The following is a 25,811-nucleotide window of genomic DNA, read 5'->3' as shown; positions in this document are numbered from 1 at the left end:
CCTGTTGTCCAGGATGACAGGAGTCACTGTGCTGGTCATGGTGCCTGTTGTCCAGGATGACAGGAGTCACTGTACTGGCCGTGGTGTCTGTTGTCATGGGTGACAGGAGTCACTGCTTTTGTCCAGGGTGACAGGAGTCACTGTACTGACCTTGGTGTCTGTTGTCCTGGATGACAGGAGTCACTACTGGTCATGGTGCCTGTTGTCCTGGGTGACAGGAGTCACTGTACTGGTCATGGTGCCTGTTGTCATGGGTGACAGGAGTCACTGTACTTGTCATGGAGTCTGTTGTATCGGGTGACAGGAGTCACTATACTGGTCATGGTGCCTGTTGTCCTGGGTGACAGGAGTCACTTTACTGGTTGTATTGCTTGTTTTCCTGGGTGACAGGAGTCACTGTACTGGCCGTGGTGTCTGTTGTCTCGGGTGACAGGAGTCACTATACTGGTCATGGAGCCTGTTGTCATGGGTGACAGGAGTCACTGTACTTGTCATGGTGTCTGTTGTATCGGGTGACAGGAGTCACTATACTGGTCATGGTGTCTGTTGTCATGGGTGACAGGAGTCACTGTACTGGTCAGGGTGCCTGTCGTCATGGGTGACAGGAGTCACTGTACTGGTCATGGTGCCTGTTGTCATGGGTGACAGGAGTCACTGTACTTGCCATGGTGTCTGTTGTCATTGGTGACAAGAGTAACTGTACTTGTCATGGTGCCTGTTGTCATGGGTGACAAGAGTCACTGTACTTGCCATGGTGTCTGTTGTCATTGGTGACAAGAGTCACTGTACTTGTCATGGTGCCTGTTGTCATGGATGACAGGAGTTACTGCTTTTGTCCTGGGTGACATGAGTCACTACTGGTCGTGGTGCCTGTTGTCCAGGGTGACAGGAATCACTGTACTTGTCATGGTGCCTGTTGTCATGAGTAACAGGAGTCACTGTACTTGCCATGGTGTCTGTTGTCATTGGTGACAAGAGTCACTGTACTTGTCATGGTGTCTGTTGTCATGGGTGACAGGAGTCACTGTACTTGTCATGGGGTCTGTTGTCATGGGTGACAGGAGTCACTGTACTTGTCATGGGGTCTGTTGTCATGGGTGACAGGAGTCACTGTACTTGTCATGGTGCCTGTTTTCCAGGGTGACAGGAGTCACTGTACTGGCCGTGGTGTCTGTTGTCATGGGTGTCAGGAGTCACTGTACTTGTCATGGGGTCTGTTGTCATGGGTGACAGGAGTTACTGCTTTTGTCCTGGGTGACATGAGTCACTACTGGTCGTGGTGCCTGTTGTCCAGGGTGACAGGAATCACTGTACTGGCCGTGGTGTCTGTTGTCCTGGGTGACAGGAGTCACTTTACTGGTTGTATTGCTTGTTTTCCTGGGTGACAGGAGTCACTACTGGTCATGGTGCCTGTTGTCCAGGATGACAGGAGTCACTGTACTGGTTGAGGTGCCTGTTGTCTGGGTCACTTTATCACAGGTTCAGCATTTTCAGGAGTTCACTCAGGATCATAGAATGTAGGTAGATAAATATATAGAGCATTTTGAGTTAAAACCATCTATTAAAGTAGATATTTTGAAGAGCATGAATTTCAGTCTTGTTTTTATGTGCAAAATTATTATTATAATGGCAGATATTCATACCAAACCAAGAGACTTTTGTAATTCACCCTATACTGCCATACTGATAAGTCTTCAAGTCAATCCAGATACGGTAAGCAAAATCATCTCATGTGATCTTGAATACACCTGTCAAGGGTCCCAGACTCTCAAAATCACAAAGCAATGTTACTTGCTTGTCCAGGGTCATACAGTCACTGTGGATTGTCTGTCACCATCATTTCTACTTGTACACACAATCCATAGGACCAAAATATACAATTGCGTTTTAAAGTGCTATACAGCATGTCAGGCAGACCACATTCATACCACTCTGCACGTTTGCTATATTTGATTGACTTTATTGTATTGAATCTGCCAATATTAAGACAAATCTAGACATTCGGGTAAGTCTAGATTTTGAGATGAGACTTGATGTAGGGTTCAGAGGAGATATGGGGTTGAGTCGAGATATTCAAATGAGTCAAGATATTGAGTGGAATCTAGATATTGGGGTAAGTGTGTATTTGCATGAATGAATCAGGATATTGAGGCAAGTCATTGTGTTGTAAAATAATAAACTTATTTCAGTGGTTATCTTATTTTAGCATTTTTACATCAACTCAAAACATCTAAACATACTAGAAGTTATCAATCACAAAATATATAGTCTGGTATGTTAGGTCTTTTTGAGTACATGAGTTATACACTCTGGTTTGTTGGGCATTTGATATGTATATGAAAGAACCACTAGATATTTGGGCTAGTCAATAGATAGATAATGAGTCAATAATTACAGAGGTGAGTCACAAGATGTTGGGAAGAGTCACTATATACCAGTTGAGTCGCTGATACTGTAGTGAGTCACTAGATACTGGGTGAGTCATTGATACTGTAGTGAGTCACTAGATGTTGGGGTGAGTCACTGATACTGGACTGAGTCACTAGATGTTGGGGTGAGTCACTGATACTGTAATGAGTCGCTAGGTGTTGGGGTGAGTCACTATTCACTATATACAGGAGGTGAGTCACTTAAGTCACCACTCACTGTAACACTTACTTAAAACGCTCTACACTTGAGCAACAGTATTGTTAAGGACTTAATTGCACTTAGCTAACATTGAATACTGTAGTTCCATGTAAAACATTGTTCTTTAAACATCTTTATCCAGCTAAACGGTGGTATTTGCAGCCTACCAGGGAATCTGAAAGCATGTAATTATAAGCATCAATATTTTGATGTACACATTGTGGTGTTTTTTTTCAGTGTCTTCCTTTTGATCAACATAACTGTATAATGTGATGAAATGTTGGATTTATAAATAATCTGTACCCTTTACTTTGCAGAGGTGGACTTTGGTAACTATGCACTGTATGCCTCAAGCAATGAGGGAGGTCTGTTGGAGGGTGCAGAACCTTCGTCGGACCATGAGGGCTCCTTTTCCTCAGGAAACCAGGTGTCAAGTACGACTGGGAGTCAACAAGTTAGCCTGACATCACTTCACTCTACGAACATGAACACCAGCACATCCCCCACGAGCAGTACAGAAGACACCACCTCTGTGGGCTTAGCCGCACCCTTAGCTGAGAGGTAACTAATACAATGGCTGGTTTCTCGCTAGCTGTACTTCATCATAACTCAATTGGGTGTTATCATCTCATTAAGGTTTTGGTTAGACTAACGACCACAACAACTGTTAATCTATCTATACTGCATAGCTTGTTAATCAGACTCGATAAGGTTTATCATTTGTCTTTTCTGTTGGGTGGTAAGATCTGTACCAGAATGTATCTAGCACAGGTAATTATTTAAGTGTTGGGTGATAAGATCTGTACCAGAATGTATCTAGTACAGGTAATGATATAAGTGTTGGGTGGTAAGATCTGTACCAGAATTACCTAACACAGGTAATTATTTAAGTGTGGGGTGGTAAGATCTGTACCACAATGTACCTAGCACAGGTAAGTGTTGGGTGGTAAGATCGGTACCAGAATGTACCTAGCATAGGTAATGATATAAGTGTTGGGTGGCAAGATCTGTACCAGAATGTTCCTAGCAAAGGTAATGATATAAATGTTCGGTGGAAGATCTGTACCAGAATGTATCTAGCACAGGTAATGATATAAGTGTTGGGTGGCAAGATCTGTACCAGAATGTACCTAGCACAGGTAATGATATAAATGTTGGGTGGAAGATCTGTACCAGAATGTATCTAGCACAGGTAATGATATAAGTGTTGGGTGGCAAGATCTGTACCAGAATGTATCTAGCACAGGTATTGATGTAAGTGTTGGGTGGTAAGATCTGTACCAGAATTACCTAGCACAGGTAAGTGTTGGAGATATACAAGAATGTACCTAGCACAGGTAAGTGTTGGGTGGTAAGATATGTACCAGAATGTACCTAGCACAGAAAAGTGTTGGGTAGTAAGATCTGTACCAGAATGTACCTTGTTCAGGTAAGTGTTGGGTGGTAAGATCTGTACCAGAATGTACCTAGCACAGGTAAGTGTTGGGCAGTACGATCTGTACCAGAATGTTCCTAGCACAGGTAGGTGTTGGGTAGTAAGATCTGTACCAGAATGTACCTAGCACAGGTAAGTGTTGGGCAGTACGATCTGTACCAGAATGTTCCTAGCACAGGTAGGTGTTGGGTAGTAAGATCTGTACCAGAATGTTCCTAGCACAGGTAAATGTTTGGTAGTAAGATTTATACCAGAATGTACCTAGCACAGATAAATGTAGGAGATGTACCAGAATGTACCTAGCACAGGTAAGTGTTGGGTAGGAAGATCTGTACCAGAATATACCTAGCACAGGTAAGCGTCGGGTAGTGGATCTGTACCAGAATGTACCTAGCACAGATACATGTAGGGTAGGAGATGTACCAGAATGTTCCTCATACAGGTAAGGGTGGGGTAGTGAGATGTGTACCAGAATTGTCCTAGACTAACGTTTTATAATGAGAGCAATACCAGAATGTTCATTCTATCTGTTTATATTGAGCATCAGATAAAAGTTTTTCTAACACAGGTAAATAATGAGTAATAGGGTATTAAAGTACTTAAATTTTAGCATGGGTAAATGTTGGATATTGAGGGTCATATGAGGAAATTTATTATCATTTATAATGTATCTCAGAGACTAACATTTCTATATGATTATTGAGCATGACTTTGATGAGATGTGATAACTGTACTAATATGTCTCCATTTATCTATCCAGGCTGGTTTATATGTATGTGGTTTGGTACTAAAATCTTTTGAATGTTTGAAAATTTGTCAATCTTTCAAAGTTAATCTCTTCTTTACATAAGCTGATTGCTTTACATTTCAAGTTCTGTACAATTTCTTGACAGTATAATGCTGGTATTATCATTCAGTTTGCTTGATGTTATATTATTCAATTCAAACTTGCACATGTATTTGAGATAATTTGCTGTAAATTTTCCCCAGTGAACAAACCAGCCCCAAAATCCAGCAGCGTGTGACAAGAAAGCCAGCCCCTCCTCCCCCACCTAACAGACCATTCTCTGTGGCAGTAACAGCCTCAGTGGCCAAACCGGTCCAATACCAGACTTGGCCTCGGCAAGGTGGGGGCACAGAGGCAGGGAGTCCTGGTGGGGAGGAGTCGACTGACCAAGTCAAGGCTCCCCCTGAGAGGCCATCCTTTCCTCCAGAGAAACCAAGCCATGCCCCGCACCGGTCATCTACCATATCTCACAGTCACGCGGACCGCCCTTCGATGCCCCCGCCAGATCGACCAAAGGTACCACCCCCAGTGGCTCCCATGCACCAGCGGTCAGCATCAACAGGAAGTCCTAACTCAATATTAGTTACAACTCTAGGGGACAGCCCTTCCCCACAGAATGGACAAGGTAGTTTGTCATCCTCCAAAGCTGCACAAGACTTGACATCAATAGGTGATCATCCACAGATATCTACTTCACAGGGGCCCGGTCCCTTACTAACCTCCCAGTATAACCAGCTTCCGCAGCCTGTAGAGCCAACGCCTATCTCTAATCGCTTGAGTTACCAAGGGTCTGCACGCCCTGTGCCTGCCCGCCCTTCTCCTCCACTCCCCATGGCTTCCAATGAAACGACTGAGGACACCAAACTCTAAGCATTTGCCCTTGTTCCACTGACCTTGCCCTCTATTATTTCAGAGCACTGGTTAAATAGCATGACTAACTTTTTGATTGTTGTTTTGGTCTTAACTTCGCATCAAAAACATTTTTTGCATGTTGGTATTGCTGCATGTGGAGCCAGGCAGTGATGAGGGGAGGGAGGATGTGCCTCCTACTACAAGGTCAGACTGTCAGTTAGACCTCTGTTGGTATGGCCAGTCTTGCCTGGTAAGGACGGCAATGTATAACAGCATTTTACAGTAAAAATTAACTTTACTAAAAGAATGTTAGCACTTTTAGTATTGTTCTGCTAAGAGTTGATAAAATCAGAGAGTGCAAGTCTGGTCTAATAAGAGGAATAGTAGATAGTTAATGCTATACATGTAATTTGTAGTGTTACTGTCTCAGTACTCTCGCCGTGGTGTGGTAGACCGGTCAGTGTTGGTCAGTTTACTGTGCTAAGTTAGAGTTGTGACTTGTACCATACAGTTACTGTGTTATACAGGCAGTTATCTCCCCTCACTCTCGCCGTGGTGTGAACACAGATGAGACAAAGCGAATTGTGATACAGATAAATCATTAGTGCTTACTTACTACAATGTAAGGTGCTTATGGTGTATTATTGTGGCTCATAACCAATTACATAGTGTCTCACTACTGTCAGTTACTGTTTTACTAGTATAATCCTCTTATTGTCATATATCTACTAGGTGTACAGTATAATGTGACCTTATAAACTAATGGATACATAGTACTTTGTCATCTTCGCTAACTTAAATCATAGTGCTTGTCTCTGTCTCAGTCCGTGATAGGTGTAAAACAAATCAAAATGTCACCGTTAATGAATTGTTGATATGTCACTATGGTAACATCCTAACTATTATGAACAGGTGTTTTTTGTTTTATACATACATATATAATTTATGTGATATTTTTCTATATCTGTAGCTTTCTTAGTTATTGTTTTAGATGTTTTATTTCACCTCTTTTTCCCGTTCTGTTAGCCACTTACTCCTAAGGTCTCGGGACACAATTACAGTAATTGTGTGATAAGCACATTGTTAATAGTCCTGTAGAATTCTGACTGTTGCTTCTGCACTGTGAATGTTGCTCAAACCTTTGACTTGATACAGGTGTTTTTCTAGTGATACATTAGCTATGTGATTAGGTGTATTTTCCTCGCTGCATTTTACACATTTCCCATATAGGTATTTCTGATGTTGTAATTGTGATAAATGCATCACATTCTATCAGAAAAATCAAAAGTATAGCACATTTATAGAATCTTAAGAATATATTTATGAAATAGAAAGAATATCTTTTATGAATAGAGTATTATAATTTGTTTTGTTATTATAGAGCTCAATGTTTCTTTACCTCAGTATCGGCTACTTCTGTCCCAATGTCTTATCCTGGTGTGATCTATATCAGAGTTGTCAAAGCTACAGATTCACTCATCAGTAAGGACATACTGACGAAGGAAACGTTCCCACCATGGTGTCCTGACTATCTACCTTGAAAGCAGGTACATAGCGTCTAGTAGGAAATGGCTACCTTTTCATAATTCTTTACATTAAGGTGCTTTTATGCATCTGTTCATATGCTAACATTAGATTTACACAAGTTGTGAAGTTGGTAGATAAATCTGCATGACTTTTGTCTTAGATGGGAAATAACTGCACAACCTGGTGACTAACAGTGGTGTAAAGCTCTGCATGTACATGGATAGCCTTTACTACATGACACATCACTAACTACGACTTCCCACACTGCTCATATATCTAAGTAAAACAAGCACACAAAACAGATCATTGCTCGCTACGACTTCTTATCACCCAGTTAAACAAGTACATACATCCCCGGTGACCCCACACCCCCCCCCCACAGGAAACAAGCACAGACTACTGCTCACTAGCATATGGTTAATATCACCCCCATACATCCCCGGTGACCCCACACACCCCCACAGGAAACAAGCACAGACTACTGCTCACTAGCATATGGTTAATATCACCCCCATACATCCCCGGTGACCCCACACACCCCCACAGGAAACAAGCACAGACTACTGCTCACTAGCATATGGTTAATATCACCCCCATACATCCCCGGTGACCCCCCACACCCCCACAGGAAACAAGTATAGACTACTGCTCACTAGCATATGGTTAATATCACCCCCATACATCCCCGGTGACCCCACACACCCCCACAGGAAACAAGTACAAACTACTGCTCACTAGCATATGGTTAATATCACCCCCATACATCCCCAGTGACCCCCCACACCCCCACAGGAAACAAGTACAGACTACTGCTCACTAGCATATGGTTAATATCACCCCCATACATCCCCGGTGACCCCACACACCCCCACAGGAAACAAGCACAGACTACTGCTCACTAGCATATGGTTAATATCACCCAGCCAAACAAATACACATGGTGTACACTGCTTACCCACAAAACAGTTGAAGTCTCCCAGTATACATCCATATATTTACTTTATTTAAACTGTTCCACAATTGTTCACGCCTCTGTGACAGGACCCCAAGGGTATTATCATCAGCATATTGATAGAGCCCCTACACCCTAAAGAAGAAGAATGAACAATCACATTAAACAATTGTTATCTAATTATTCCAATTAAATTATTTTACGAAAAGGTGAAGCGTAAAAGAATTGTATTTGAAATTGTAAGGTGATAAAATAATTCTGATAGTTTAGTAAAGGGTTTGATAGATTCAGTATTACGTTTATATCTATTTGAATCTTTAGAAGCTATCTGAAGTCAAACATGATGTGATAGTTCTCGCGTCACAAAGTCGGGTAGATTTCCCCCCTGCAATTGTTTGGTAGTAATATGACTATTCCGTCTTTGCGTATTGCAGAGTTATCTTCTCTTGAGAGCAGGTATTGATTGTTATGTCATTGGTTTGTGTGAGAAAATTATGTTGTTTTCTCAAAAAATTATGACGTTACTCTCACAAACAAATGACGTAACAATCAATACCTGCTCTCAAGAGAAGATAACTCTGCAATATACAAAGATGGAATAGACATATGCAAGGTGTTGTTGCTTTCAAGTTGCTTCCGTGATCTTGGCACGTTGATTTCAATCACTCCATTTCCATTATGCTCATTGCATGTCTTCAGTGCATTTGATAGTATTTTGTGCTGTTCAAACTATGTATGTAATATTTTCCTATTTTCCTGCCCAAGTTTCTAGTTCAGAGCTAGATTTCTGTCGTAACAGTACGGAATATAGAAATAAATAAGATATTTCTTTTATAAAATTTGCTTATTGCTCAATTCCTTTTGTGAAAATATCTTTACAATAAAATACTCTGAATAAAAAGGAGGGAAAATTAAATCATATGTTTAGAAAAGTGCAAGTTCTCATTGAAATAAAAAGTTGAAGAAGTTTTTACAGTAGAAAATCAAAAAGGATCAAAACAAATATCTTTAGTATTTGATAGAATGCTGTTATTTAGATGTTCTGTAGTATTCCTGCTGCTAATTCTTAAAATGTCTAGTGCAAGTATACGCAAAGGTTCATCTAAATACAAACGAAGAATAGGGGATCAAAATCTTTGCAATACAATTTAAGTGCCATAAGATTATAGCTAGTTTAGATTAAGAGTAAGTATCAAGTTTTCAAGTAGTGTAGATATGTCGATGATGACATGACTATGTATGGGACATTTATAAGTAATGTTAATGATAACCTTCAACATAGATATTGATCCCAACATATAGTACATACCACATAATAACACCTTATCTGTAATTTGTACTTTCATAATTATTTATACCATGTTGTTTAAATAACCCTCATATTCAATGGTAATTATATATATATTCTAACAAACTAGAAGATGTAGCTATCCTGTATGTCATTTGGTAAAAGTTTTTAAAAATGGAGGTTGGTCAGAATAGTTGAATAATAAATAAGTGACAATTCCTGTAATTCCTGATATCAATTTCATTACAATGAAATACAATCCTGTTTATGTAATTGAAAAAATTAAAATTAAAAATATATCTATTCAATTCAATAGTCATATATCATAATAAATGTCTCAAAAAGTGTATTGGAAAGTTGATTTTGATCATAGCTTTAGTTGTTTTTGCCTTTCATTTTGTTGATTTGAGCTTATTTTCATTGAGTTGAGCTTATTTTTCAGGAATTGTTTTCAAAAATGACACTCCATAGCTTCGGTCTGCCTTACATGGAGATAGATCTGTGATCTTGGCCGCTGGTAGCCACCATTTTGTTTGGCATGTGATAACCATGTGACTGAAACCATGTGATCAGATTGTAGCGAGCAATGAACTGTTTGTGGGCAGAACTTTGATTGTTTTTGTGGTGTGCAATATCTGTGATGTCATGTTATAAACATTAGGTCGTATTCACATACAGCATATTGGCACAAGGACTTGAAAAGGAAGCTAAACGAGGGGTTCCATATTTCATATGGGACCCCTGGATATTTCAATATCTTATCACATTTCAGTATCTTATATCGGACACTTTTAACTCATTATCACTGTAGCCCGTTGGACTACCTTTGTAAGGTATGATCTACACTACAGACAGGTCACTCTGAAGGAGCGAGTATTACCGGTAAACATTTAGATCTAGAATAAAATGTCCCGATACATACCGGTACATAAAAAAAGTATGAAAAATGCTGTTGAAATGGACTCAACTGCATATTTTTTGACTTTCCTAAATTCTGTTGTTTACTGTGACATGAAGTAATACAAGTTCTGTGAGGCTAGCCCTGTGTTTATGTGTACCTCGCATGATCAATGTTTCCTGTGGTTTTTACTCAACACATGTTTATTTTATATTTTATCACCAAGTTGATATACTTCTTCTGAATTGGTTGGTAGGCATGAACTGAAACAAAACTTGAATGAACAATTTAAATCTATCCCAACTAATTACAGGGACATAATATGATTTACTAGTGGTATAGAGTTGTAGGGTAAGGTTTTCTTTCAACCCTTGTGGTATAGGGTTATAGGTCAATGTGATCCTTCAACCTTGGTTTTCAGATTTCATTTAATTAATTCTACTAGGACCCTAGTGATATCATTTGTATCCTACGCCCCTAGAGTTATACGGTTTAGGTTTAGGGGATCCATGACCTAGTGATATCATTTATATCCTACGACCCTAGAGTTATACGGTTTCGGTTTAGGGGATCCATGACCTAGTGATATAGGTTGTATCCTACGACCCTAGAGTTATACGGTTTAGGTTTAGGGGATCCATGACCTAGTGATATAGGTTGTATCCTACGACCCTAGATCTACAACCTTGGTGGAATAAGGGTTTAGGTGATCCTAGGACCCTAGCGATGTAGGTTTAGGTGATTCTACAACCTTGATGGAATAGGGGTTTAGGTGATCCTACAACCTTGGTGGAATAAGGGTTTAGGTGATCCTACAACCTTGATTGTTTAGGTGATCCTAGGACCCTTAGATAGTGATATAGGTTGAAGGTTTAGGTGATTCTTCCAACCTAGTGGTATAGGGTTGAAGGTTTAGGTGATCTGATGACCTTTGTTGTTTAGTGTTGTAGGATTAGTTGATCCTTCGAGCCTAATTGTTAATGTTAGTAGGTTTAAATAATCCTATAAACCTGGTGTTGTAGGTTGTAGGTATAGGTGATCTTACCACCCTGTCACTCAGGAATTGTGTTTTGTCCCTGTGTAATAATGAATCTGAATTTTGTTGAGTATTAAGTGCTAAAATGAATGTGTAGATATTGTTTTGTTCTCAAGAGGATATATAGATATGCTACCTGCACTGTACTAAATATAACAACTCCACACACACCCTCCCTGACTGGTAGCTGGGGCTTCTAACGGTACTGGACTCAACAAACTGCATGTTACACCTTGAGGACATACGGACGCCTTGTAACCCTTGACTGCCATATAACTAGCTATTTAAGCATCTACTTAAGGAGTTGTGTAATGTTAAGTTTCTGTAATATATGTCTGTGAGGTACAGTCAAACCTTGCATTGCCACAATGTCACAAGGGAACATTTCGTTTAATGGAGATGGAATGCTGTGATGTACGTACAGCAGCAGTACCTGGTAGTTTCATTTTGTTGATATTTATCTGAAAAAGAAACACCCAAATGGAAATGGAAAATCAGTTAATTAAGATTTGAAGTTGTTCTCTTTGGCACATGCAGTCTAAAGGTGTTTCTTTTTTTTGTCTTTTTTTTTTTTAATTCAGTGATTGAACAGGTGATGATAATAATGATCACTATAACAGATAACAGACCCCCAGACAGTGAAGGGTTACCAAGGAGACATGATACAAGGAACCTCTGGTGGGGTCCAGTTTAGGAACATGTTGACATTGTGTATGTTGTGTGTGACTAGTGATGGTACATGTGATGGTATGATAGTGTGTGTGACTTCAGTGACCAGTGTGTGAAGGGTATACAAGAACCGTGTGACTGGTATGGAAAAATAACACTGCAATACCATTACCACAATCAGAGGTGAAGATCACTAACTTTGTAATACATTTGCTTGTACTGTATATGTTATACTGAGATATCTTATTTTGAATTTCAAATCATTGCAATATTTTCCATATACATGTATTCATGAACATATAATTTTTTATAAGATTTTCATTTGCAGTTATCAGTTTCCTTTCCTATTACAGTTAAAACATTTGTCTTGTTATATAATCAATGTGTTCTTTCTCTACCCTGTGTTCAGGACCCTAATACTGGGTAAGGTCAGTCATTTAGTAAGTGAGACATCGACAGGGAGGTATATTCAGTGAGTGTTTGTGCTTGGGTCTCTTAAAATATAAGACATTGAAGTACAATACCATACTGAAAACCAGACTGCAAATTTAGGTTTCATATAATTATTTGATACAGAGCAGTCACATCTGATAAGAGAAATCTTCTAATATCTTACCAAAAAAATCAAATGATTATTTACCCTTTCACCACTGTAGACTATAATAGACTCATCCAGATCAATGCATGGTAGAGTCTACTAAAGTTCCAAAGGGGTGAAAGGGTAAAGGTTCTTTTTAAAGTACTGACCTTAGAATGAGACAATTAGTGTCCAGATAATTTTTACGAAGAACTCTTTGTTTATTGATGTTATATATATTAATGCTTGTTGTTGATGTTGGACACTTAATTTCAAACTTGTGAATTTGTTGGATTTGAGTAATTTCAAAAGATCATTGAAGCTTTTAGAGATGTGCCGATAGAATCATGCAATTGTTTTATATTCATTCTTGTTAAACCGGTACTGCAAACTGCTGGCCACTAAAATTGCTGTCAATTATATTTAAGTGTTTAATCCATGTAGTCTTTATTCATTTTTTTTTTTGCAATTACATTACATGTAATTATGTTTTTGTTATTTGTTTTCATAACATATTTATCATTATTTTTTCATTCAAAATAACTGAGTAACGATTATGTACTTTGTACAGGATACATTTAACATGAGTCATGTTGAGTAACCAGTTTTGTAAGATCAATTACTGCTTGTACAGTGTTGGAGTATATTATGAGAGTACAGGTGTAATCTGGAAAGCTCAGTACAGTACATAAATGACTGCACACCAAGCATTGTCAGTAGGAATTGGTTTTTAATGAACAAGTTTTGTAAAAACGATCTTGTGCCATTGCATCAATAAGTATAAAATGTTCCTTTGTAACGTTAGTCATTAGCACTTGGCCAACGTGTGTATCTAGGCCATTTAACATTGTTCCTAAGCAGTTTCTGACATTAGCAGTGTCCGTGTAGGCTGACCTTTCTTGAATATCCTAATAATATTTTGAGTGGGAAGATGCCATGGTCTATAAGATTAGCTGTCAAATGTTTATATTCTACAGGATTAGCTGTCAAATGTTGTTAGAAAGTCAGGGATTGGTTGTCCTATGTAACACAGTCTAGGATTGGTTGTCCTATGTAACACAGTCTAGGATTGGTTGTCCTATGTAACACAGTCTAGGATTGGTTGTCCTTTGTAACACAGTCTAGGATTGGTTGTCCTATGTAACACAGTCTAGGATTGGTTGTCCTATGTAACACAGTCTAGGATTGGTTGTGAGATGTTAGATGGTCTAGGGTTGACTGTCAGATATTAAACACTCCAGGATTGACAGTCAGATGTGGTTAGTCCAGTATTGGCTTCATTTGCTAGACAGTCTAGGATTGGCTACCGCATATAAGACAGTCCTGGACTTGTCATGGTAATTATTATAAGACAGTCAATGATTGATTGTTGTATGTAAGACAGTCAATGATTGGTTGTTGTATGTAAGACAGTCAATGATTGGTTGTTGTATGTAAGACAGTCAATGATTGGTTGATGTGTGTAAGACAGCCCAGGAATGGTTGTCATATGTAAGACAGTCAATGATTGGTTGATGTAAGACAGCCCAGGAATGGTTGTCATATCTAAGACAGTCAATGATTGGTTGATGTATGTAAGACAGTCAATGATTGGTTGATGTATGTAAGACAGTCCAGGAATCATTGTCGTATGTAAGACAGTCAAGGATTGGCTATCACATGTATGATAGTTCAGGACTGGTCATGGTATTGTAGGACAGACCAGGACTGGTCACATGGTATTGTAGGACAGTCCAGGACTGGTCATGGTATTGTAGGACAGCCCAGGACTGGTCAAGGTATGAAAGACAGTCCAGGACTGGTCACATGGTATGTAAGATAGTCCAGGACTGGCCAAGGTATGTAAGATAGCCCAGGACTGGTCATGGTATGTAGGACAGTCCAGGACTGGTCAAGGTATGTAAGATAGCACAAGACTGGTCATGGTACGTAGGATAGCCCAGGACTGGTCACATGGTATGTAGGACAGCCCAGGACTGGTCAAATGGTATGTAGGACAGCCCAGGACTTGTCATGGTATGTTAAAGACAGTCAAGGATTTGGGTTTCCATCATCATGGTGAACAGGTTTATACACAATATCTCTGTGTAAAAAATTACTGATAGCCAATTAAATATAAGACATTCAAAGTCTGATATTTAATTAAATTAAGCTCCTTTATAATGACTGTCTCAAATATGGTAACATCAAGCTATGACAAAACTAGTGACCAAGGGCTATTTGTGAATGAGTGATCTTTCCTAATCAGTAACTATTATGCATCTGTTTGTTGATTGGAATGATTGACCAACATGAATTCAATTCTTGATTAGTAAATCCTTTGTTTTGTAATGCTTATGCACTGACTGGCCACTATAATAATATATTAGCTTACAGTCATTAGATGGTGGGCTGCAGAATATGCTTTTTATCTTGGTCCTTAGTTTTGAGTGTTAAATTTTGAGACTGATAAAAAAAAGAAGATGGCTGCAATACAGACATCGTTGAATGTGACTTTTGAAGTCTGATTAGCTATTTCTCAGAAATTGAATTACAGATTTTTTTCAAATTTCACAAGATTAGTTAAAAGGTTTAGCTTGTTCCCTTGTTCTGAATATGTTTTGTTCTGAGATTTAAGTAGCTTAATCAGAAGAAAAATATAACTACCAGAAAAATCAGAGAACTCTCTTTTTACACATCACTTAGTGAATATATACTATTACCACGTAAATAAGTCAAACAACTACCTGACTTTAAGAGGACATGCAGCGTCAAACATATCAATATGAAGTTGGCTCACATTAGTTACAAGTTGCATTGATTGTTAATATGACTCAATCCAGCAGATAGAAAAATAAACTTACATAGGACCAATGAAGATCTTACAAATGGTAGGTGTCAAGGATATGTCTCTCAGAAAGCATGAATATCACGTTATTATACTGAATTAAGTATGTAATCAAACTCAATCTTCATCATTTATATCAACATTGGAATGTTCTGTAATACTTAAATCAAATTATGTAGTATGGTCGTTCAGTTATTAAACCAAATATGTATATCATAATTTCTCCATCTGGGCTGTGTAACTTTAAGGCATATATCACTCAGGTCAAGGTTGGTTGGTCGGAACAAATCAGACAGGTTACATAGGTTGTAAGACTTTGCTGTAGTCTTTCATTTAGAGTGGAAAGTTTTTGGAGCTGATTATGGAAAACGAAAAGACACGGACTTGTATCGTGATGCCTGTAGGTATTTCTAGCTTGTATTGAGTATAACGACTGCATGTATTTCTAGCTTGTGTTGATTATGATGTCTGGGGGTGTTGACCATGATGCCTGGAGGTATATCTAGCTTGTGTTGGTCATGATGTCTGGGGGTGTTGACTATGATGCCTGGAGGTATTTCTAGCTTGTGTTGATCATGATGTCAGGGGGTGTTGACTATGATGCCTGGAGGTATTTCTAGCTTGTGTTGATTATAATGTCTGGGGGTGTTGACCATGATGCCTGGAGGTATTTCTAGCTTGTGTTGATCCTGAGGTCTGGAGATGTTGACCATGATGCCTGGAGGTATTTCTAGCTTGTGTTGATCATGATGTCTGGGGGTGTTGACCATGTTGTCTACCTAGCTTGTGATCATGATATCTCTAGATTCTGTCAGTTAACAATTATATATGGTCCAACTTATCCAACACATGTACAATGTATGAGTGTTGAGTAGGTTTTTTTACCATATTTGAGACAAAGTATTATATTAAAAAAAAAGAGTAATAAATTTGTACTGATATTCTCATTATTCATTCTAATCACACAATGTTGCGGATATTTCTTTTTGACTGATGATGCAATGTTACTGGGCACATTATGTCACAATGCATTGCTACAGAGAGTTTTTATCCATGGGCTATTGTTAGCGCACCTTTTTATATCTCAAAGGGTAAAACAATTGTTTCACATCAAACAACAAGTAGGTAAGTATGTTCATCCTCACAAGTCAGGGACCCACATATAACACCATCATGCAGAGTTAGATGTGGGACTCTTTAACTTATGAGAAATTTATGGTGAAGCCAAATTTTGTTTGCTGTCACTGTCAATTATTAAAGAAAAGGCTTGTAAAACATGACTTTAACTAATCGTTAAGAAAAAAGTGTTGTAGTGATATTGGTTTTGGCTATTCTAAAAGCTGACATGTTCAGTAGTGAATATATTCAGAATGTTAAACACATCTTATTTTGACAGGCCTGTGTAATGCCAATAATTAATTTGGTTTTTTTTGGTAAGCAGTGTTTTTCATTTTTATGCCTTGTCAACATTCATTAAAATCATTGTGTCAATTAAGCATATGAACAAGCTAACTTGAGTATGTACTATTTCACTGAAGCCCTTTTATGTTATAAAGTAATGTTACTGGGGACATTTAGTGTTTTGTCTACCAGTATTACCAGTTCTAAGAATCAGTATACAAATGCATGCATTTCTGTAGAAGCATTGTTTATGTTTTTGTAATCTTTTGTCAGTAGACTAATGTTATTATGTAATTTGTTATTTTTATGCCTTTTATAAAGTATGCTTTCATCATTCTTCATTATATGTCTCCAACTACAAGCTTGACATACTGGTATATATGTACTATCAATCAATAAGATTATTGAAAAAATCACATATAGTGCATTTTTCAAAGTGAAAAATTAAAAAAAATGTTTTAGAATTATACATGCGACTCTGTCTTATATGTGGTATATGTTATGAAATGCCCTTCAAACTTTTTGATGAGATGTATTATGGTATGGGTAGCGTCCATCTGTCTGTACAAAGGTGTTTCTGTGAGATAATTTGTTTAAATATCATTCCATTTTGGTGAAATTTGGGAAGTATCCACAATAAACAAAGACTAAGGATAAGATCCAGGACAAGGAAAATTTGCACAAGATTAATTAGCATACAGCGTTCGGATTGGTCAATATCCACACTTCAATTCCTGCAATATAACTTGCTTAAATATGGTTGAATTCTGATGAAACTTTATACACACAATATACAGAAACTATGGCTCAAGTTCAAATTTGAGCATTAATGAGCATACTGCACTCCGATTAGTTGGCAGTTTCTGAACATTAAATCAGCATTTAATTCTAATACAATGTGAAATGGAGCACAAATAAGCTTGTGATTGAGATTCGTAGCCTTTTTTAACAAGAGCTAACAAGAGGCTCAATGGGCCTGCATCGCTCACCTGGTATTAATCTTGCACTTGTAATCTTAAAAGTGGACTAAAATAGAGCTACAGGCAGAATATCAGTGTTTGATTCATAAGAACCTATTAAGATTTAAACATGACGCCTGTGACCTTGAATGTCGAACAAGGACATTAGGTTGAAAGTGGGTCAAGGTCATTCATTTAAACAAACTTGGTAGTCCATCGTCCCAGCATGCTACAGGCCAAATTTTAATACCATGGGTCTTTAGGTTATTGAGAAGAAATAATTTGAAGATTTTACGACATTTGACCCCTGTGACCTTGAAAGTTGGTCAAGGTCATTCATTTCAACATACTTGGTAGTCCATCATCCCAGCATGCTACAGGCCCAATTTCAATACCCTGGGTCTTAAGGTAATTGAGAAAGAAAAAAAATTGAAGATTTTACGACATTTGACCCCTGTGACCTTGAAAGTAGGCCAAGGTAATTCATTTCAACAAACTTGGTAGCCCTTCATCCCAGCATGCTACAGGCCCAATATCAGTACCCTGGAGCTTTTGGTTATTGAGAAGACGTTTGATGATTTTACGACATTTGACCCATGTGGCATTGAAAGTTGGTCAAGGTCATTCATTTGAACAAACTTGGTAGTCCACCAACCCAGCATGCTACAGGCCCAATTTCAATACCCTGGGTCTTTAGGTTATTGAGAAGAAATAATTTGAAGATTTTGCGACATTTGACCCCTGTGACCTTGAAAGTAGGCCAAGGTCAATCATTTCAACAAACTTGGTAGCCCTTCATCCCAGCATGCTACAGGCCCATTATCAGTCCCCTGGTCCAGGGTGATGAAATTTGACAAGAAGGATGTTGGCATGGAGGGCTAGCAAGCGTGTTCAAATTTATGACCTTCGCCCATATTCAAGGTCACAGAGGTCAATTGTCAAACAACTTCTTTTGTATAACTAGAAGGTCCAGGGTGATATTTGGCCAGAAGGATGTTGGCATGGAGGGCTAGCAAGTTTGTTCAAATGAATGACCTTGACCCACTTTCAAGATCACATTTGGTCAGATATGTATAAACCTTTAAATGACCTAATCTCATTAAAAAAAAGGTCTAGGGTGGTGATATTTGGCAAGTTGCATGCTGAGATGAAGGTCTATAGTTTGTTCAAACGTTTTAAAATCTTTTAACAGGTTTTTGAATGACTTATGGTCATGAATACTGATATTTTGCCTGTAGCTTTATTTAGATCACTTTTAAGGTTACAAGTGTGAGATGTATACAAGGTGAGAGATGCAGGCCCATTTGGCCTCTTGTATTTAACTTGCGGAACTTGTATAGCTGCATGTATTTAATATGAGGGATTTGTACATTTACGTTTAATACTAGGGAATATCCAATTACATCTTTTGCTTTTGAGCTAAAAAAAACCACAACTTTCTAAAGATAGTCACAACACCAAAGCTATATAAAATTCTCTGTTACCTGGATGTAACTTGACTTCAAGTTTTAGCCTATCGAAAATGCTGATTTTCCTCCACATAAACCTCATCCAAAGCTAAGTCACCCAAATTCAAGGTTGTTTCAGAATCAGCCTTGTAAATGCAATTGTTTTGTAATCATCAACGACAATGGTACAACTTGGTTTTATGGACCAAGCTTGCAGAGGATAGTGGTACAAAGCAGAACAGGCAAAAATATACAAATAATGCGAGCCAAGAATTATGATGATAGGAAATTTAATGTAACTAGGTAGCCTTGGAAAGTTTCTTTTCTATGGAAGTTCTGTAGAAGTCAAATACTGCTTTGCTGGCCTCTCCGCAAGTCTGTGAACACTGCTGGAACTGTTGGACTGTGTAGCTACCTGTGGTATACACTGCCAGTATGGAATCGTCTTTATTCTCAAACACGAAGGTGAGGACAGCACAGCTGTCTTTCTCTTGCTTAACTGTTGGGTCCAGGATAATACATTCTTCACTGTCTATAGCACAGGTTACGGCTGCAACTAGGAACTTCATAGCAACACTTGCGTCTAACAGTGCTAAACAACATGAGTTTACACAACATGATAGAAAAGAACCTGAGTCCTGAATTTCCTGAACAATGATACTTATGGATGATCTGGGATGTAGTGCTGCTAAAAGGAAAGTTTCACATGTGTTTCTGAGAGTCCTTTCAAACATCTTCTCCGCACATCCAGGCAGTCCTGATTTGGGTTTGAAAACAGTCTCCACTGTGGCCTTATTGAGGATTTCTTTATTCATGCGCACCTCTCCTGGTCCATAAACAGCAGTTGTAACCGACGTGTCCCCTTGAAACACAGTCACATCACCATCAGGGCGTGATAGCTGTCCAAACTCGCACATCATGTGGCGTAGCTGAAAACCACTACTTCTTGGAATCTCCATGATGATCCTACAACAAAAGAGAACAGATTTGATAATTTAAGAAATAACTCTAGATCTTATATCAAAATTGAAAGTGGTGGTTACTGAAGATTTAATTAACTATTTTGATGCAACATTACAATGATAATTGTATAACAGTTTATGACTGAAGTAATCGGATGTACAACCTCAGAGCTACTAGTCATGTATTCAATCACATATATATTTATGCGATTGTACATCTGTATTAGTCAAGTATAAACAAGGGTTGGTCACAGACACCACTGTAACACGCAAGAGAAACTCTAGCCAAACCTAGGGACCTCTGAACTCTCTTCTTCTTCAAAATACTCTGCAATACCTCCTCTGGAGTATTTTCCCAGATTACTTGTTGCACATGCCCAGTGGGAAATTGTGTTGTTAAAAGAAACTGTATATACAATTAAAAACATCCGGAGCAACCAGTAGGTGCACGTATCTCTTGAACCCCTCTAGAGTGGTGGCTGTGGCAACACTGTCTGGGAGGTTGTTCCACAAACATATGGTAGGACTGCTGATGGTTCTGTACACGAGAGTATGGGACCTGGAAGCGTACACTGTGACCACTGGTTCAAGTGTGGCTGTGATGGTATAGCCACTAGACTTGATAATTCTGTACAACAATGTTAGCTTGTAATGCTGTCAACGCTGTTGAGTGTTTCCCACTGGAGACTTTTGAGCACCATAGATGACTCGCTGCTCGTTCTATAATCCCAAAAGACACAATGTGCGGCTCTCCTCTGGACCATCTCCAACTTGTTGGTATCCTTCTATGTTACAGGGTCCCAGATAACACAGGCACATTCCATAACAAGTCTGACCATGGTCCTGTAGCACTGCTCTTTGATTTTGCTCGGGCAAGTGCTGATGTTTCGTCCGAGATGTTATTTGCCTTCTTCACAACATTGCCCGTGTTGGTGGGGTGTCCAGCTGAAGTTGGTACTGATGTTAAGATCCAAGTACTTCACTGTTTTCGCTGAGGCTAGTGGTAATTAGATGGATGGTGTAGGTGGATATATAAGTGGCTTTCTGCTGTTGGCGACTCGCAATACTTCAAATCTGGACCGAGCCACATTAACCAGCTCTAGATGGCCTCTAACCAATCAAGCTACTTAAATTTGTTGCCAGCGATCAACCCAGTCCAGTCCAACTACATGAATTAAGTAATAGGGCTACCTGTAACCATACAACCAATCAGACCATGACATCAACACCATTACTTGATATCAACCAGTTTCTCCTACAATTTTGGCAGCGAGAATCATTTTAGATTCCACATTCATGGCATAATTTTAATATGTTCAATATTGTCCCTACACATCATGAGCTAAAATCATACAGAATTTATGAATGTGATGTCAATGAGCCAGATATTTAAATTGAATCAATCCTGATCCATGCAACGTTCTCCAACTCTGGTTTTGTTCAAGCTTACACAGCTTTTATACACATTGTTCTGCAATGACATCTGATGCGTCATTATTTCTTCGTGATATACATCAAACCAAATAGACATATTTCAAAAATCTGAACAAAAGCATTGTCCTCGTACATTACAAATCTTTTAAAAAAAATAAAAAAATCTGGGTATTTCATACTCATACAGGCCCATGTCAGTGTATATAGTATGTGATGGGCTCATAACTTTTCCTCAAAATGAAAACAATAAGGAAGTTGGTTGGTATACCCATGTCAAGAACAATGTTAATAATGACCTTTGCAGAAATGATTTGTCGAAAATATTCTTGATTTTGTCTGAAAAGTAACTTTTGAATGCAGAATTTTAGTGGCGCAAAATTGCATTGAATATTGTAATTCATGAAAACACTTACATGTAACGTTACATGCATTCCTGTAGTATCCGTGTATCGACTATTATCAAGAAAAACGTAAGAAAATACTTCAAATCTCAAGAATGATGGCATGTATTTCCATTGGATGTTTTACAATTATTCATGAAGCTAACAAGGCTATTGATACAAGTCAAGCCAAATCACCCCAGTAACAATCTGCAGTGTTTTGAATGGTGTACAGGTAAAATCGCACTTGCTTTGCATGCTTTTTTTCCCCAATTTCAGTCAGCCTTGTTGGCTTTATGGTCAGTTGTGGTTAATTCCGTGGAAATATATGCCATCATTCTAGGGATTTGACACATTTTCTTACATTTTCCTCGATCATAGTCAATACATGGATACTTCAGGAATGCATGTACAGGTAAGTTTTTTCATTAATTTCATTATTCATTGCGATTTTGCGCCACTAAAATTCTGCATTCAAACATTACTTTTCAGACAAAGTCAACACTATTTTCAACAAATAATTTCTGCAAAGGTCATTATTGACATTGTTCTTGACATGGGTATACCAACCAACTTCCATAGTGAACCCATCTCATACTAACCTCTACCATTGTTAGAGTTACTATACCTAATTCGCCTCACCGGAAACAACTTCGGGCACGTGTTTAGCGTTGTTGCCCACTATGTGGCGCTGGGGTCTCACATACTATACTGTAGCGGAAATGCTGTTCGGAAAAAATAGTGCACTGTGTATCAAAGATTTAATTATGTACCGATTGAAAAATAGTAGACAGTTTTCTTTAACCTTGATAATTATGATATTTTTAATTACCATTCATTAAAAAAATATGTCTCACTTTATTTGGAATGTTTTATAATGTCTAGACAGTGACGTCATTGCGGAGGAATATCACCATCCGGTCTTGTCGTACGAGCACAAGGGTGTATTTCAGAAAGATCGACAGCGCTGACAAAAGAACATCGTTTCAACTTACATAGTGTTGGCAATTCAGAAACAGACAAAACCAACATGTCATACAGAGACAGAATGTTCGATTCATCGGGCCGGTCAGATAGAAAAGGGTATGTATTTGCTGAGGTTCAAAAATTCTAAAAAGTGTTCGGCAGGACGCCATGATGAATATTACTAAATACACCTTTGTTTGGGTCTAATCACATTCTCGATCAAAGTGGAAGTTGTTTGGGGGAATAACGAATCATTTTCTATTGTTTACGCCTGTTCTTATATGCTTCCCGTATTAGAAGTTATTTTTAGATTGTTTTTTCAACAAATTTAAGGAGCGGAGAATTGACGAAATCGATATAATTTCCCTCTGACCTTGGGCTTGGGAGTAAGGAACCTCGTGACATCGTGAACGACCATTCATTGGATATCATTTCCAACTCCTGATGCATAGATATATATTAACGTCGTAGATGTATCTGCTTTGATACTGAACGTGTTCTTTCGTCCTGGATTTGATTGTTTTCCTTTTTTTATCTCTTGGTTAATGAAATTCTATCCGTGAATTCATATCATGAATCCTCAATTTTAAACCGGTTGGGCACAACACCTCGGATGAGTAGGCTTACCTAGTACTTGCAAATACTGTTCACAGTAACAAAGTTAGCACTAAAAGAGGAATTAGTGAAGTAAAACATGTTGAGTTTTGAACAGAAAAGGACATTAATCTAAAACATAATCTTGTGAATAAATGAATGTTTCACTGACTTGATCTACCACGAGTATCAAATTTAGTAAAAAGCACAACGCATTCCTTACAGATAACGAAATAATGGGATTTATTTCAAATGCCCTTTTTATTATTGAAATTTTATGGTTCCATGTTGTTTCGCCTGAAATCCTGTTTACACAGGTTGTTTCGCCCTTAAACATTTTTTTAAGGTGAAACGTTATTTGGAATTAACTTTCAATTTAATTAATTTATATTAAATCTTCCTTTTATAAAAAAAAATGTGTTTATTGTTTTTAGGCGAGTGTGACAAACACAAGCTGTTAAACTCTTAGACTGCTTAGCAAAATTACCTCCCCTTAGACCCAGCCACTAAGTAATTTCAGCTAACAAGGTTTTTAGCTCACCTTGGTCCTTACAAGGTGAGCTTATGCCATACCGCAGCATCCGTCAACTTTACACTACTAGTCATGAACCACGGAGCGGATTTTAACAAAATTTGGTGTGGAGCATCCTTGGGTGAAGAAGGACCAATTTTGTATAAATGGTGTGACTGGCCCCCAAGGGCCTGAGGGGCTTGGCCCAATAGGGGAAATAAAGCAAATTGTTCTTCAAAATCTTTCTTCTTTTGTAGGAATGAAAGGATTTGGTCCATATTTGGTGTGGAGCATCCTTGGGTAGTCGGGAACCAATTTTGTATAAACCATTGGTCTGGCTCACCAGAGGCCTTAAGGGTGGGGCCCAAGGGAAACATAGAAAAATATTCTTAAAATTCCTTCTTCTGTAGGAATGAAAGGATTTGGTCAGAAGCATCCTTGGACGAACAAGCACAAAGTTTGTCTAAATGGTGGGTCTGGGGGCTTAGGGGCGGGGCCAAATAGTGGAAATATAGCAAATTCTTCAAAATCCTTCTGTAGGAATGAAAGGATTGGTCCATATTTGGTGTGGAGCATAATTGGGTGAAGGGGAGCCAATTTTGTATAATTGGTGGGTGTGGCTCCCCTGGGACCTGAGGGGTGGGGCCAAATAGGGGAAATAAACGTAAATCTTCAAAATCCTTCTACTACCATAGGGATCAAGATAAAAGTTTTCACCGATTTCATCACCAATATCTAATGAAAAGAAGCCCACTAACTCATCATCCTTGCTATCAGAGTTACCGACAAGTTCCTAGAACTTGGTTTTGTGCATTATTGCAAAAATTTCAGTCAAAACATGCAAATAATCTCATTTTCCTGACATAAATCAATGACTTCTATCACTGTTGATTTTTGACCGCCATCTTAGAGTTGAGTAAAGCCGACTGCACTCACACAGTTCTACATGAAAAATACTTAACACCGATGTAGAGAGTTATCAATAAGTTAAATTTAGTTGATATATTTAACCCTTAGGCTGCTACGCACTACATATGTCGTTTCGAAAAGTCCGGCCATCAGTGCTACGCACTGCATATGTCATTTCTCGGTCTTGAGGTTTTGATCAGCAGGGGTCGACACTAACGGTAGACCGGAGGACCGGGTCCACTAAAATCTTGGCCGGTCCACTTAATCTCCAAAGCTGGTAGACCGCCGGTCCACCACATATTACTTGATTAGTGTATATATATTTGAGAATATTGTTCAGAAATATACTAATAAAGACTTTATTTCCTTCGCCAGCGAGCCGTAAAATCCCATCTGGTTAAAAAATGTATCGTATTTTCGTGTTGTTAACCCGCTAAAAGTTGTCGTTATCATTCTTGGACGAGTGAAGTGCGTGAAACCGCTTGCGGTAAGTCGGAATCTTTTCAGCGTTTGAGTCGCTTGTGGTATAGTTTGCCGCTATTATAAGCACTAAAATGACGATGACGTCACGATCACGGTGGTCAACCGATAAATGAAGGTAAACTTAGCCTCACAATTTCGTGTTACGTTTTGATTTCTATCGTATTCTATAGCGTATATCGTTTAGGTGATCGTGTCCGTCGATTAACTTAGTATCTGTACTAGACTAGTACCGTATCGCCTGTGTCGCGATTTTTAAATGGCTTGGTTTACAACCACTGGCAAAAAAAA

At 38.6% G+C, this 25,811-nt stretch overlaps 3 protein-coding genes across 14 annotated transcripts in view; 2 read left to right on the top strand and 1 right to left on the bottom strand.

Annotated features, from left to right (window-relative positions):
* LOC110447470 (rho GTPase-activating protein 44-like) overlaps window positions 1-17,346 on the top strand; it is a 66,813-nt gene extending 49,467 nt beyond the window's left edge. For 4 of the 8 annotated variants that reach the window (XM_021493203.1, XM_021493201.1, XM_021493196.1 and 1 more), the window contains 2 exons: window positions 2,946-3,189; window positions 5,054-8,632. In XM_021493203.1, coding sequence (XP_021348878.1) covers window positions 2,946-3,189; window positions 5,054-5,720 — 911 coding nt within the window. In that variant the 3' untranslated portion in view covers window positions 5,721-8,632. Of the gene's footprint in view, window positions 1-2,945; window positions 3,190-5,053; window positions 8,633-9,911 lie in introns of those variants that run through there. The other 4 variants (XR_002462597.1, XM_021493198.1, XM_021493197.1 and 1 more) reach the window with 4 other exon arrangements.
* Window positions 17,347-19,557: 2,211 nt separating this feature from the next.
* LOC110447469 (exosome complex component RRP46-like) lies at window positions 19,558-22,764 on the bottom strand. Of its 5 annotated transcripts, none has more exons than XM_021493193.1 (2): window positions 22,703-22,764; window positions 19,558-20,250 (listed from the first exon to the last, which is right to left on the bottom strand). In XM_021493193.1, the coding sequence occupies exon 2, from the start codon at window positions 20,241-20,243 to the stop codon at window positions 19,584-19,586; it is 660 nt and encodes a 219-aa protein (XP_021348868.1). In that variant the 5' UTR covers window positions 20,244-20,250; window positions 22,703-22,764; the 3' UTR covers window positions 19,558-19,583. The 5 variants fall into 5 exon arrangements, with proteins under 5 accessions (XP_021348868.1, XP_021348867.1, XP_021348869.1 ...); XM_021493192.1 differs by having other exon boundaries at window positions 22,689-22,763; XM_021493194.1 differs by having other exon boundaries at window positions 22,669-22,719.
* Window positions 22,765-22,959: 195 nt separating this feature from the next.
* Window positions 22,960-25,811, top strand: part of LOC110447467 (ATP-dependent RNA helicase dbp2-like) — a 12,728-nt gene continuing 9,876 nt past the window's right edge. The window contains exon 1 of the mRNA XM_021493190.1: window positions 22,960-23,143. Coding sequence (XP_021348865.1) covers window positions 23,091-23,143 — 53 coding nt within the window. The 5' untranslated portion in view covers window positions 22,960-23,090. The remainder of the gene's footprint in view (window positions 23,144-25,811) is intronic.

Source organism: Mizuhopecten yessoensis, unplaced genomic scaffold (assembly GCF_002113885.1).
Source record: "Mizuhopecten yessoensis strain PY_sf001 unplaced genomic scaffold, ASM211388v2 scaffold3427, whole genome shotgun sequence".
Taxonomy (NCBI): domain Eukaryota; kingdom Metazoa; phylum Mollusca; class Bivalvia; order Pectinida; family Pectinidae; genus Mizuhopecten; species Mizuhopecten yessoensis.
Note: the sequence above shows the minus strand (reverse complement) of the source record. Positions and strands in the feature narration are given on the sequence as shown.